The 13,754-nt window shown below is 41.8% G+C and overlaps 1 protein-coding gene across 5 annotated transcripts; it reads right to left on the bottom strand.

Moving 5' to 3' along the window:
* Positions 1-430: 430 nt before the first annotated feature.
* Positions 431-11,940, bottom strand: rsrp1 (arginine/serine-rich protein 1). Of its 5 annotated transcripts, none has more exons than XM_070899085.1 (6): positions 11,841-11,940; positions 10,224-10,276; positions 7,271-8,152; positions 5,876-6,039; positions 1,874-1,972; positions 431-1,020 (listed from the first exon to the last, which is right to left on the bottom strand). In XM_070899085.1, exons 1-6 carry the CDS (start codon positions 11,912-11,914, stop codon positions 877-879), a joined length of 1,416 nt encoding a protein of 471 aa, XP_070755186.1. In that variant the 5' UTR covers positions 11,915-11,940; the 3' UTR covers positions 431-876. The 5 variants fall into 5 exon arrangements, with proteins under 5 accessions (XP_070755186.1, XP_070755187.1, XP_070755190.1 ...); XM_070899089.1 differs by lacking the exon at positions 431-1,020 and adding an exon at positions 5,669-5,702 and having other exon boundaries at positions 1,933-1,972; XM_070899088.1 differs by lacking the exons at positions 431-1,020; positions 1,874-1,972 and adding exons at positions 5,126-5,271; positions 5,669-5,702.
* Positions 11,941-13,754: the final 1,814 nt, after the last annotated feature.

The raw sequence follows: 13,754 nt of genomic DNA, 5'->3' as shown, positions 1-13,754 counted from the left end.
TGTAGGTGGTGGAAAGGCTTTGGGAAATCAGGAGGCGAGACACTCACCATAGAATACCCAATTCTTGACTTGCTCTTGGCCACAGCATGTGTGTTATTGGTCCAGTTAAGTTTCTAGTCAATGGTGACCCCCCCCAGAATGTTGATAATGGGGGATTCAGCAAGGGTAATGCCATGGGGCAGTGGTTGTTAATTCACATGGTTAGATTCACTTTTTGGAGATATCATTGTGCAGCACTGATGTTACTTGCCACTTATCAGCCTGAAGAATGGTCCATTGTTCTTATCACAAGGATAATAAAATCAAACTCTCCCCTTCCCCTCCCCAAAAGCAGAGAAAACCTGTACAAATTTAGCATTCAAAATCCACACTGTTGGTTCCCTGTAATTAGCCATTATACAAAGAGATTTATAAGCCATAGAAAGACCAATTTAAAATTCACAAATCACCTTTATTGAATTCTGGAAAAACAGTGCATATCTACAAAACAAATGAAGGTATCTTTGCAAAAACAAAAAAAATCCCACCTGAAATCTTGGATAAATCACCAGTCTCTTACCTGAAAAACAGCACCTCATTTCAGAAGTTTGCATTACATTTAAGCATGAAATTAGCATAGATTATTTATTGGTCAACACACTGCTAATCATGTTGCACGACACATGCTGGAGTACTATTACATTCTTAAATTTAAAAACTTTGGATCAAGCTATAGTTTTGTGAAAGTATTAAGATAATGCTACACATTTCACAAACTATGCTAAGAGTGCTATCACAATAGTCTGCCCAGCTTTAGTCTGTCTGGGTGATCAAAATAATTGGTCCCATGTACAAAAATATATATATATATTTTGACACCATTTTAACACATCTTCATCATGCCTTTGTTTTATGAGCATTCTTGTGGCCATTGTGTACCAGTACCCACTGTCCATATGGGCTTCCTTTCCGCTTGTGCTCAGGAGACTCTTTCGCAGGAGTATTTGCTGTTTTTTGATTCAATGGTTTTGCCACTGCATTCTGTAAAATAAGTATAAATAGGTAGTAGCTGCAAAGATTTAATTTGCCAAATTTTGATTAGAGTAATAAATTAAATCCACAGGTACATTAGTCTGTCAGCTTTATTCCAGTTCAATGCCAACCAGAAAATGATGGTAGATGGCAAACAAGCCAACGGTGGGCAGAGGAAACGTTACAAGGACACCCTCAAAGTCTCCCTGGTAAAGTGCGACATCACCACTGGCACCTGGGAGACCCTGGCCAAAGACCACCCTAGATGGAGAAAGTGCATCCGGGAGCTCTTCGAATCTCAACGCTGCGAACGTGAAGAGGTCAGGCGCAGGCAGCGGAGTGTGTGTGGTAAATCAGTGCCACCTCCTCTCCTTCTCTCCCCCCCACCCCCCGACAAATATTTGTCCCACCTGTGACAGGGTCTGTGGCTCTCGTGTTGGATTGTTCAGCCACCAAAGAACTCACTTTAGGAGCAGAAGCAAGTCTTCCTCGATTCCGAGGGACTGCCTATGATGATTATGGTAGATTGGCATTTTTAGTGAGCTGTATAGCAGTTTGAAACCACCTCAAATTAGGTGATCCTGAATCACTAGCTTCACATCAACTACACTACAATAATCTACAAATACAGAACCAATGTGATGTACAGTGAAAATCATACTGGCGCAAGACCAGTAGATAGCATGTAACTGCAGTATCAGATCAGGAAAAAGAAATGCATAGTGCTTGACAAAAGACAGTGCAAATTTTTCAACTAAATAAATTTTCCTAATCAAAAATTAACAAGCAATAACCCAAAACTTAGATGAGAGCCAAGAGGGAAAGAATGCAATCCAATTTTGTTTATTATACTTCTACTTACTTTCACACTGAAAGCTATCCAGTGGTTGGTTTCCAACCTGGCAGTGGCACTTTGCAATTTCGGAACTGGCTCATCCTCTTCAGCTTCTTTTTTGTATTTCTGCACAAAGAAAAAAAAACAGAAAATCCACAGGTTAATCTTAAAATAGGAGCCAATCTAATGTAAACTGTGACTGACATTCAGACAGTGTCTTCAGGGTGAAACATTTGCAGCATTGGTTGGACAGACCCAACATTATAACACTGGCTTTTGAATAATATGTCACCATTATTCTACCTGATGTGGTAGAACCTGCAGAAGAGTTGCTATTGTTCCTTGTGGCTTGGCACTACTATTTCTGTAAATTTGCACCAATATGGTTAACAGTTCAGAAAGATCAAACCTTATTTTTAGCATGCTGACCCACAGAAACAAGAATGAGTCTTGAAATGTTAAAGTTCCAGCATTTCTGATCCACTAATCAAGCTTAATGGGCACCAATTGCTTCAATATCAACAATGGTTCCGATCAATGTGAATTACCACTGAACATTGTTAGTTCAATGATGACTTCAAAATGCTTCTGAGCATTGTCATGTGTTAAAAGCTACTACAAATGTATGCAGCTGCATGGATACAGTATATTCTAGGCTATAAAAGCCAATAAACTTATCTTCAAAAACTGTTGACCTCTTCTTCGGCAAAGATCTGATATTCAAAACCTCCTGGAACACAGTGAATAAGTTATGAGGACAAGAAAAGCCTAGAACAAAGTTTATGCATGGTTAATACTGAATCCAACAGCAGCATCTAGTCAAACCTCAGCAGGAAGTGTAAGTGCAGGAAATAAGACATTTTGCAGTAACTAAAATTAATTGCTAATATTTAACAATGCGATGTGCTGGGCAGCACAGTTCAAGAACTGATCTGAGTTATACATACTTCAGTACTGATTGTTTGGAATGTTCAATATTTTAACTGCGTTCCAGATGCTAAAATTTTGTGAACTAAATTCTATTTCCCATCAGATTTGGGATTATAGCACAAAGCATGAAACTGTCATTTTGTTTTGTTTTCCTCAGCTTGTTGAGTGACAGGTGTGCTTCTGGACCCAGTATTAGATCAAGCACTCCAAGGTCAAGTGCAATATGGACACATGCAGAGTGAAGCTCCCTCCAATAATGAGTTGTACCTCAACCAAGAGAGCACAACACCTCCACTCATCTTTTCCACTTTCAACACCATTACATGATGCCAAAATTAGTCAATCCAATGCCAATTTGAGGGCACAGACCTGCTCAGAATTCCACATGACAGACTGTCTGTTCAGCCATGAACTCATTGAATGGCTGTGCAGGCTCAAAGAGCCGAATGGCCTACTCCTGCACCTATTTTCTATGTTTGCTCAAACTCAGCCCACATTGTAAACTTGAACTCCAACTGGTAGAGAAAAAAAAGTGGTACACTATAGGTCACTTGGATGCCTTGCATTTAATTTTTTTTTAATTATATACATTATTATTAGTCACACTACTAATGCACAACACATTGCCTAAATGACTTGCTTTTTTTCCCTATTTATGGAGTTGCCATATTAATAGAAACCTCAACACTTAGATTCTATTACAAATACTTATAAAAGCAATGGGATATTTTTTTAAACCCAAGTGCTAGAAATATAATTAAAGCATCTTTGATAAGATGTCACACAATAGGCTCAAAGGTTAGGGCATGTGGAGTCATGAGACAAAGCTGAATGGATGGCAAATGACTAAAAATAGAAAGCAGAAAGAGTAGGGGTAATGGGTAGTTATTCAGATTGGAAGATGGTAGAAGGCAGTTTCCCACAAGAATCAGTGCTGGAACCACTTATTCATAACTGACATTAATGATTTTTACTTGGGAACAAATAACTATCAAAATGTGCCAAACTTGGGGGAGGGGGGTATAGCTAACACAGAGGAAGAATGCAACAATGTAAGAAAACATAGAAAACTTGCAGAATGGGCAGTTAAGTGGCAAATGAACTTAACAGATAAATGTGAGGTGATGTACTTTGGCAGGAAAAATAGAAGCATCACCTATACCTTAGTAAAGACATTGATTGCGGTAGAGCAGCAAAGGGATCTAGGGATACAGGTGAACAAACCATTAAAAGCAGCATCACAGGTCAGCAAAGAAATTAAATATGTTAACAAAGAACTGGGATTTAGTTCTCAGGGTATAGAATTCAAAAGTAGTGGTCATGTTAAACTTATATAGGATCCTGGTCAGACCACACTTGGTGCACTGTGCACAGTTCTGGTCTTTATGCTATAAAAAAAAGACAGTGCCAAGGATAGTACAGGAATAGCTATCAGGAACTGAACATGTTGGGGCCTTTTTCTTCAGAAAAGTAAAGATTTAAAGGAGACCTGATGGAAATCTTTAAAATTATGAATGGGTTGGACAGGGTAGATGTGGAGAGAATATCGCCACTTGTGGGAGAATCCAAAACTAGGGACCATAAATACAAGATAGTAATTAATAAATCCAATAGGGAAATTAGAAATTTCTTTACTTAGTGGTTAGAATGTGGAACTCGCTACCACGGAGTGGTTGAGGCAAATAGCTTTCAAATAGGAATTAGAAAGATATGCATGTTGAATGGCTGAGATGAGATAGATGGACTGGGAGAAGACTTGCTTGGAGTATAAACACAGCAGAATAGCAGAGTCGAATGGCCTATTTCTGTGCTGCATATTTTATGTAATTAAAGCAGCTACATTTCCATTAAAGGTTCTATATACAAATCGACAGTGGAGGAATGGTTCACTTGCCACTGATGTTCCCATCAAGCTTTTATTATACTAAATATCACTAGAGTGCCAGAATTAAGATGCATCATGACAAGTTTCCTTCAGAAATAGGAGACAATATAATGTATTTTATACAGTGTATTGAAGTACCAACATACTGTCTTCAGAGTGTCTTGTCTTTAGAGTGGCATGATACAGACCCAGCTCCCCCATTTTGACCCTACTTCTAGAAGTAGGTGGCTCAACAGAGGTCACTGATCTCCACCTCCAAAACACAATAGTGATAGGGTAGTAAAAGCAGATGTACACTTATGGTGGGCAGGCAACTGCAGGTTTGTCCTGGGACTGCCATATGCTTTATCCCCATCACAGATGGTGTGTGGAAAACTAATATATTCACAATAGTGACATTTCAGCACCACACTTAGATTGTAATGAGCTTTCTCGCTTCATATATAGCAGTACGAACACAGTACCAGTTTTATTTACAGCACGGAGCTTTTGAAAGCCAATTGTCCCTTTAATAATACAACATTGTCCAAGCTGCCCCTAAACACTGCACACACGCAGATACAAAGATACCACCTCATATCTTCAAGAAGTGCAGTCCATTTCGAGGCTTCTATAAAACAGAAATAAATCAAGTCACGCAAACCGATTTTACACGTTTTATATATGGGAAGTGTTTGAATGGTAAGTTGACTAAAACTACAGAAGAGCTGAATCATCATTACTGTATATTACAACTTCCTACATTACAATGAGTACACTTATAGGCTGTAAAGCACTTTGGGACATCTTGAAGTTGCGAAAGGTGCTTTGTAAATGCAAGGTCTTTCTTTACAGCATGAGAGCACAAAACATTTTCTACCATTGCTTCTTAGGAATGGTTACATGCTGCAAATATCAGTGCTCCATCAGCACTATTACTTTAATAAAACTGGACTCTATGGGGAGGGGGGGGGCTTTTGGATAATAAACCAATGCAACAGAGGAGCTAGAAAAAGAATACAACTCACAAAATTTATTCTACCCCACCGCACGAACACCAGTCTGCAAGAGAGTCAAAACGGGGGTAAAATCGACGATAGCCACTTTAATAACCAAGCTCATACAACCCATTGCACGAGTGGGTACTCAAATATTTAGATAGAAGAGACCATCTACATTTATACATGCAATTAGAACGAACACATTTCATTATATTATACATAGGCATCACTCACCCTTCTGGTCAGTTCTTTTACTGCATTGCTGTTGCACTTTTCCAAACAAAAGCACTCATCTGAGAGAGAACTGGCAGGCCTCAGATTAGGAGGCAAGTGCACGTTACTCTTTCCCAATAACTTATCAGCATTTGCCGTTGCTATTTCTAGTAACTTCTTTTTCTCTGAAAGAAAACAGGTTTATTAATTTTTAGGTTGCAAAATTTCAAGCTTTTGAAAACATGCATTAAGAGTCTAAAGTGCTGATGGCAGTTATCAGTACCATTTCAATTGGAAACAAGCTACTACATTTGTAGTCCAAACTATGAATGGTGATGCCACATCAAGACCAGATATTGACTGCAACTGAAGATATTTAATCCAGTTTATTTTAGGAGAATGCAAATGCTACTTTGTGTTCCATGCACAAGATCACTCCAATACTCAAGCAGTCATTCAGAGACTCTGACTTTAAACACAGTACTGGATAACATACATGTCCAAGAGTCAAATAAAAACACTTGATTGCAGTCTTCAGCTTACTGAACATGCCACATGTCTAAGTGTCATCTCTCCTGGACTTTGGAAGGCAGCAAAACAAACATCATTGTAGCACTTTGTTTATAAACTACCAAATGGCTCATTAACAGCTAAGTGAATAGCAGATATACACAACTTCACTGTTCAAGGTATCGAAATAGTAGCATCTCCAGTGCTAAACACTCAATATAACGAGACTTGAATCAAGTTCTGACCATAATTTTGTATGGTGCTCACTGCTAACCTCCTGCTGAACTTCCTGCCTCTGAAGGACTGCTAAACAGAGGCAAATCTGTTGAGTATACTTTCTAACCTCACTGAAGTACAACTAGAGAATGGAGAAAATTCAAATATGTATATCCCAACTGCACCAAGATGGCAAACACCCACAAGATGTCAGATAATTGCTTAAGCTCCCCAAAAACTACTTGCAAGGTGGTATGGCTCAGGAAGCTGCCCATATTTAATAGTTTGCACATGAACAGCACCCAGAAATGTTGCAAATGCATCAAATCAAGAAACCACAATAGTCCACTACCCACCTAACAGCTGCAGGAAGAATTCAATTGTCATTTAATTTGAACTTAAATAGGGTTGCACTTGAAGGGATTTACACAATGCGTCCCTGCTACCCAAAAGAAGGAATTGCTTTACCAGGCTCTGGTGGAAACAGAATAGTTTTTTTTTTGCTTTAAGTGAATAGTTTTATCAAAGCTATCACAAATGAAAAGGTCAAAACAAAAAAAATCACCAGACAAAATACAACATTTTGCCAATATTTTTTAAAGAGTCCCACTTCATAGAGGTATTATCAGATTATGTCCCAATTCTTTAGAAAATACATTGTAACACTCTTAAGCCTGTTCTCAACCATACCTTTTTGTGTTAAGTGGATAGATCTGTCACTCGATCTGCTTCGGCTTTTTCTGTGTGATGGCAACTGGGCTTTGTACACAGAGCCATAATTATTCTTCTGCAGTCTGGATGGAGACCTCGACCTTGATCCCGAGTGGGATCTTCTGTACCTCAAGCTGGACCTCGGTCTTCGGTATGGCCTAGAGTAGGGTATGCACCACCTAGACCTTGATCTGTATCGATGCGGTGACCAAGACATTTGATATCTGGATCTTGGGTAACAAGACCTTGAACAGCTTCTAGACCGGGACCTTGATCTTCTATAGCTCCTGCCCCGTGATACACATCTGCCTCTTGAAGCTAAAGAGGTGCCATCTGAAGTTGACCTGTACACCTCTATAGGTGAGCTGCTTGAAGAGGACACTGAACTCGATCGGGAGCTGCCCGAAGATATTGAACCTGATCGAGAGCTGGCCGAAGAGGACACGGAGCTTGATCGAGAGCTGCCTGAAGACGATGTTGAGCCTGATCGAAAGCTGCCAGACGAGGATGTTGAGCTTGATCGAGAGCTGCCTGATGAAGATGCTGAGCTTGATCGAAAGCTGCCCGACGAACACGTTGAGCTTGATCGAGAGCTGCCTGATGAAGACGTTGAGCTTGATTGGTAGATTTTAGACCTCTTGATGCCAAGAGTTCTGGAATGTGATGGTCTCTCATAATTTGGAGTCTTCTGACTAGAAGCCACTCTCAATTCATCCACACCAACAGCTATTTTTTCAGTCTTCTGCTCCTGTGTACTGCATCCATCTGTTCCCCACTCCATTGCAATGTCTATCTCAGGCACCAGCTCCATTTCTGAATCGGATTTCAGAACATCACATCCTTGTTGCAAATTCATTCTACCTGAAAGATCAATAACTACATTCAAATGTCAGTAAACACAACACTCCTTTGGTTATCCATATTGAACACACACACAAGAATCAAAACTAGTAAATGGTGCAATGTAATTGAATTTCACCTGTTGCTATTTTCCATTATTTTACACTGATGGTTCAATTCAGTGGTATAATACTCACCAATGTAACAAATCATAAAAGCATAGGAGGCCATTCAGCCCATCGGGATTCTTTGAAACAATTATCAAATTAGTTCCACTTCCCAACGCTCTTCCTTTTCAAGTACTGTATATATCTAATTCCCTTTTGAAAGTTATTATTGAATCTGCTTCCACCACCTTTTCAGGCAGCAGATTCCAGATCATAACTCACTGCATTTCTCCTCACTTTTCCCTCTGGTTATTTTGCCAATTATTTTAAATCTGTGTCCCCTGGTTACTGACCCACCACCAGTGGAAACAGTTTCTCATTATTTACTCCATTAAAACACTTCTAATAAATCTCCCTTTAAACTTTCTCTGCTCTAAGGAGAACAATTCCAGTTTCTCTTGCCTCTCCACATAACTCGTCTCCTTCTTTAGCAATCCCTCAAATCGAGGATGACTTGCTTCCACGCCAAAAAGGGATGTGCTCATTGAAACACCCGTGAACTCATTGAAGGACCTAATATTCCAGGTCCCGAACTGCATTTGGAAAGGTGGAATATAACTGTGCGTGGATTTTTATTTTATTTATTTTTTTTTAAACACTAGGTGGCCATTGCACACCAACCACCACACGGGCTTGACAGGTGGCAAGGGTTAACCAAGACGACTGGAGACCAGCTCTGCTGCACGGACCTAGTGCGCACACATATCACAGTGTGGGCTGGCCAGTATTGCCCATGCCTCTTCTGGGCCCCGATCACATCGTATTGCAATCTCTCGCCGCTCCATCTGCCCACGCTCCAATCATCAATCGGGGTTATGGTGACGTCCAATCCAGTCGGCCTTCTCACTGCCGTCACCCTCCTGCACCAACTCACGATATTCCCTGGAGTGGTATGTCGCCACGCTGCTCCCAGGCCACCACTCCTTTTATGGCCCCGACCTGCCGCTGATGTTTCCTCGCACCATTATGGTAAAGCTCCTCCACACCCTCTCCAAGGCCTTGACATCCTTCAGAGAGCAGCATATAAATTCATACTTTGGGGTTCAACAGCATGCTATACAATAATTCTTGGTGTGGGGTCAGCCTTTACCATAATCATTTGAAATACTCATTAAATACACTTAAAATTCTCAGTGTAGATAACATGAAGCTTTTCAATATTAGATTTCAGCAGTAATGAGAAAATTCCTCTAATGGGACACAGTTTCAAACAAAAGCGATGTGGAATTTTTAATATTGCTTTTTTTAATCTCTTATTTCCATAGCACAGGTCTCCCAGAGCTAACAAGGAAGCCCCATTTTTCATGGATTCTACCTGGCTGTTGTCGATCTTAATGAGGCTAGTAAATGCACTGCTACAACAGGAGTAGTAGATAATAGACTCCTGAGGTATGGAAAATGGTCCATGTTGTCCAAGGCTGAGCCGTGGATTTTGATGACCTGGGGGGGGGGGGGGGGGGGGGGGCAGGGGACAGAGTTGTGAGATGGGGTCAGACATTCGTGCCAATACCTTAGTGCCACCGGTGATTCCATCTGCTCCCGATGCCTTGTTGTTCTTGAGCTGACAGATGGCCTTTTCTACTTCGTTCAGGACTGGGGTTTTGCAGAGATCCTCAACTCCATCCCGCAGCACTATCCGCCAGTAAAACCCCAGCCCTGCATGAGGTAGAAAAGGCCATCCATCAGCTCAAGAACAAGGCATCAGAAGCAGATGGAATCCCTGCTGAGGCACTAAAGTATGGCGGAAAGGCACTATTAGCATGAATGCATGACCGCATCTCTTATCTGAAGGAAGCGAGCATGCCAGGAGATCTTAGATGTCACAATTGTGACCATTTTCCCTAGACATCACAACTTTTGAACTACTGATTTTCAAATATAACTGAAGATCAGAAATCTAGCAAGTAATAAAACACTAAACTTACCATAGTTGGATTTCTCTCTCGTAATTTCACAGGATAAACCAGCTGAATTTAGCCTGTTAACACAAAATAAACTTATTTTTGTAAGTGAAATAGGCAGTTTAGTTCACAACCATATTTATAGTTAAATTCTATTTAAGGCAAGTAAAATATCCACCTTTTAGAAAAACACAATCAAAAAAAGTTTTAACACAGGACAGTCATTATTGGCTCCCACACTGCTCCCATGGTTAATAATCTAGTGCCTTTAGAAAAATATACTCAATGTACCCAGTCACCTACCTCCACAACTACCGTTGCCCATCTGCCACTGAAACCTTCACCCAAGCATTCATCTCCTCCAGATTCAATTATTCCTATGCTCTCTTGAATGGCTTTCCATCCAACTCCATGAACTTCAGTACATCCAAAATCCTGCTGCTCCAGTCATCCCGCTCCAAGTCCTGCTCACGTATTACTATTGTCCTACATTGGCTCCAGGTTTACTAAAGCCTCAAAATTAAAATCGTCATCTTTGGGTTTGAAGCCCATGGCCTCACCCTTCCCCATCTCTAACCTACAACTCACCTCCACCAACTCAAGTTTCCTCCAATGCTGCCCACATGTGCATTCTGCCCTCCTTTCCCCCTGCCTCATGGAGCCATCTAAGCTCTACACTCAAATTCACTCCCTAAATTCCTCCCCAGCTTTTGATCACTTCATATCTCCTTTGGCACAGCATTCATTTTTTGATTACACTTGTGAAGCACTGATGTTTTTCTATGTTAAATGTGCTATATAACTGCAAGATTTTATTACACTGCAGCTTTTACACTAATCATTTGATAAATCAACAGTTACCTTAAAATCTAAGCATTAAAAGGCAAAGAAATTGTGCATTCTATTCTGAATCATCAGCGTCACCCAAGAGTGAGTCAATACCTTTCTGGAAAATTCTCCAATGCTCGAGAGTTCCCAGAACAAACTGTGGGAGGGGCAATGTAAACTAACTGATCAGAGATTAGTCAGCAGCTTGGCTTTTACATCCTTGTGTCGAAATACAGCCTCTCCTTAAATGTAGTTTTAATAGACACAACAGGTTAAACTCACTGAATTTCATTTGATTTTAGGTTAACAATTTGTCTTTCTTACGACAGTTTAAAAAAGGAAACACTACACAATCATGGACGCCCCAACTTTGGCCCCAATCCCTCGCCCGACAACCCAACCCATTGACTTTGACCCCAATCCCTCGCTTAACAACCCAAGTAAAAGTAACACACTGCAGATGCTGAAAATGTAAAACTCAAACAAAAAGTGCTGGAAACACTTGGCGGATCAGCCAGCACCTGTGGAGAGAGAGAGAGAGAGTTAACGTTTCAGCTGCTGACGAAAGATCATGGACCTGAAACCTTGCCTCTGGTCCTCCCGCCTGCCGAGTATTTCCAGCATTTGGTGATTTTGAAGCAGCCCAGACACGACCTTTGCCCCCAATCCCTGGGCCCGTGTTTACCGTCAGTCTGACATGCGTCACACCCAAAGCCGAGACTTAAAACTGCTTCATACATCCAGATTTCCCAAGAGAATGGGAACTTAGAATAATTTTAACCCCCTAGGTCCTGTTTCTCCCCCAAAACTTACAGATTAGTGTCACCAGATTGATCGTTAAGTGAGTTCGGCGCGCCAAAAACCTCAAGCTCATCTGTTATCGCCATCTTCTCACTGAGGTCAAGGCGGCCGATTCTTCCTTTTATAACCTGCGGGGCCCCGCCCTCAGCGCACTCTCATTGGCTCTCTGTTATCAATCGCCATTCTTATTGGATTATTGGCACGAGGGGTCGGCCGATCAGGCACTGCGCACTTGGCAATGTAAACTAACTGATTGGTCAATATAGCTGTCAATCAGAGCTGTCCCTGCCTTCCCTGGCCATCCAGACACACAAATGGTCAAAGTTAGCGTCAATCAACAAAAAGAGCAAAAAAACTGCAGCTGCTGGAAATCTGAAACAACAAATAAATAACAGGAAATGCTGGAAATACTGAAAAGGTCAGTCAGCATTTGTGGAGAGAATAGAGTTAATATTTTAGGTGTGGAGCCTTTGGCTCAAAATATTTGCCTGAGCTGCCAGCATTTTCTGTTTTTGATAGAGTTTTAAGAACATAAGAATTAGGAGCAGGAGTAGGCCATACAGTCCCTTGACCCTGCTCCACCATTCAATAAGATCAATGCTGATCTTCCGCCTCAGCTTCACTTTACTGCCCGATCCCTGGATTCCCCCTAAGTCCAAAAATCTATCTATCTCAGTCTTTTTCTTTTTTATATCAGTCAGTAACTTTTAACATTGTTGTTGCCAATTTAAGTGTATCTAAGGGTTAAGTCATGGCAGGAGTCACGGTCGGGTGTTATGCTCCTCCTGTTCCATGTGGGAACTGAGGGACACTTCCAGTGTCGCTGACGACTACGTGTGCGGGAAGTGTATCCGCCTCCAGCTCCTGACGGACCGCGTTGCGGAATTGAAGCTGAGGGTGGATTCACTCTGGAGCATCCACGATGCTGTGAATGACGTGAGTAGCACGTGTAGCGAGTTGGTCTTACCGCAGGAGAAGGATCCACAGCCAGATAGGGAATGGAAGACCAGCAGGAAGAGTAGTGCAAGGAAGGTATTGCAGGGGTCCCCTGTGGTCATCCCCCTGCAAAACAGATATACTGCTTTGAGTGCTGTTGGGGGGGATGACTCATCAGGGGAGGGCAACAGCAGCCAAGTTCATGGCACCGTGGCTGGCTCTGTTGCACAGGAGGGCAGGAAAAAGAGTGGGAGAGCGATAGTGATAGGGGATTCAATTGTGAGGGGAATAGATAGGCGTTTCTGCGACCGCAACCAAGACTCCAGGATGGTATGTTGCCTCCCTGGTGCAAGGGTCAAGGATGTCTCGGAGCGGATGCAGGACATTCTAAAAATGGAGGGAGAACAACCAGTTGTCGTGGTGCACATTGGTACCAACGACATAGGTAAAAAAAGGGATGAGGTCCTAGGAAACGAATTTAAGGAGCTAGGAGCTAAATTAAAAAGTAGGACCTCAAAAGTAGTAATCTCGGGATTGCTACCAGTGCCACGTGCTAGTCAGAGTAGGAATCGCCGGATAGCGCAGATGAACACGTGGCTTGAGCAGTGTTGCAGCAGGGAGGGATTCAAATTCCTGGGGCATTGGAACCGGTTCTGGGGGAGGTGAGTCCAGTACAAACCGGATGGTCTGCACCTGGGCAGGACCGGAACCAATGTCCTAGGGGGAGTGTTTGCTAGTGCTGTTGGGGAGGAGTTAAACTAATATGACAGGGGGATGGGAACCAATGCAGGGAGACAGAGGGAAACAAAAAGGAGGCAAAAGCAAAAGACAGAAAGGAGATGAGGAAAAGTGGAGGGCAGAGAAACCCAAGGCAAAGAACAAAAAGGGCCACTGTACAGCAAAATTCTAAAAGGACAAAGGGTGTTAAAAAAACAAACCTGAAGGCTTTGTGTCTTAATGCAAGGAGTATCCGCAATAAGGTGGATGAGT

Source organism: Pristiophorus japonicus, chromosome 14 (genome assembly GCF_044704955.1).
Source record: "Pristiophorus japonicus isolate sPriJap1 chromosome 14, sPriJap1.hap1, whole genome shotgun sequence".
Lineage (NCBI taxonomy): Eukaryota > Metazoa > Chordata > Chondrichthyes > Pristiophoridae > Pristiophorus > Pristiophorus japonicus.
The sequence above is the reverse complement of the archived record's forward strand: the minus strand, read 5'-3'. Positions and strand labels throughout refer to the sequence as shown.

What these genes read in the sequence shown, in the direction of transcription:
- rsrp1 (XM_070899085.1), bottom strand. Translation starts at nt 11,914, where the DNA reads ATGGCGATAACAGATGAGCTTGAGGTTTTTGGCGCGCCGAACTCACTT. An exon ending in GAGAGAGAAATCCAACTATG is followed by an intron (nt 8,153 to 10,223) that starts GTAAGTTTAGTG and finishes TTGATCTTTCAG; the next exon opens with GTAGAATGAATTTGCAACAA. An exon ending in TAAAAGAACTGACCAGAAGG is followed by an intron (nt 1,973 to 5,875) that starts GTGAGTGATGCC and finishes TTCTTTGTGCAG; the next exon opens with AAATACAAAAAAGAAGCTGA.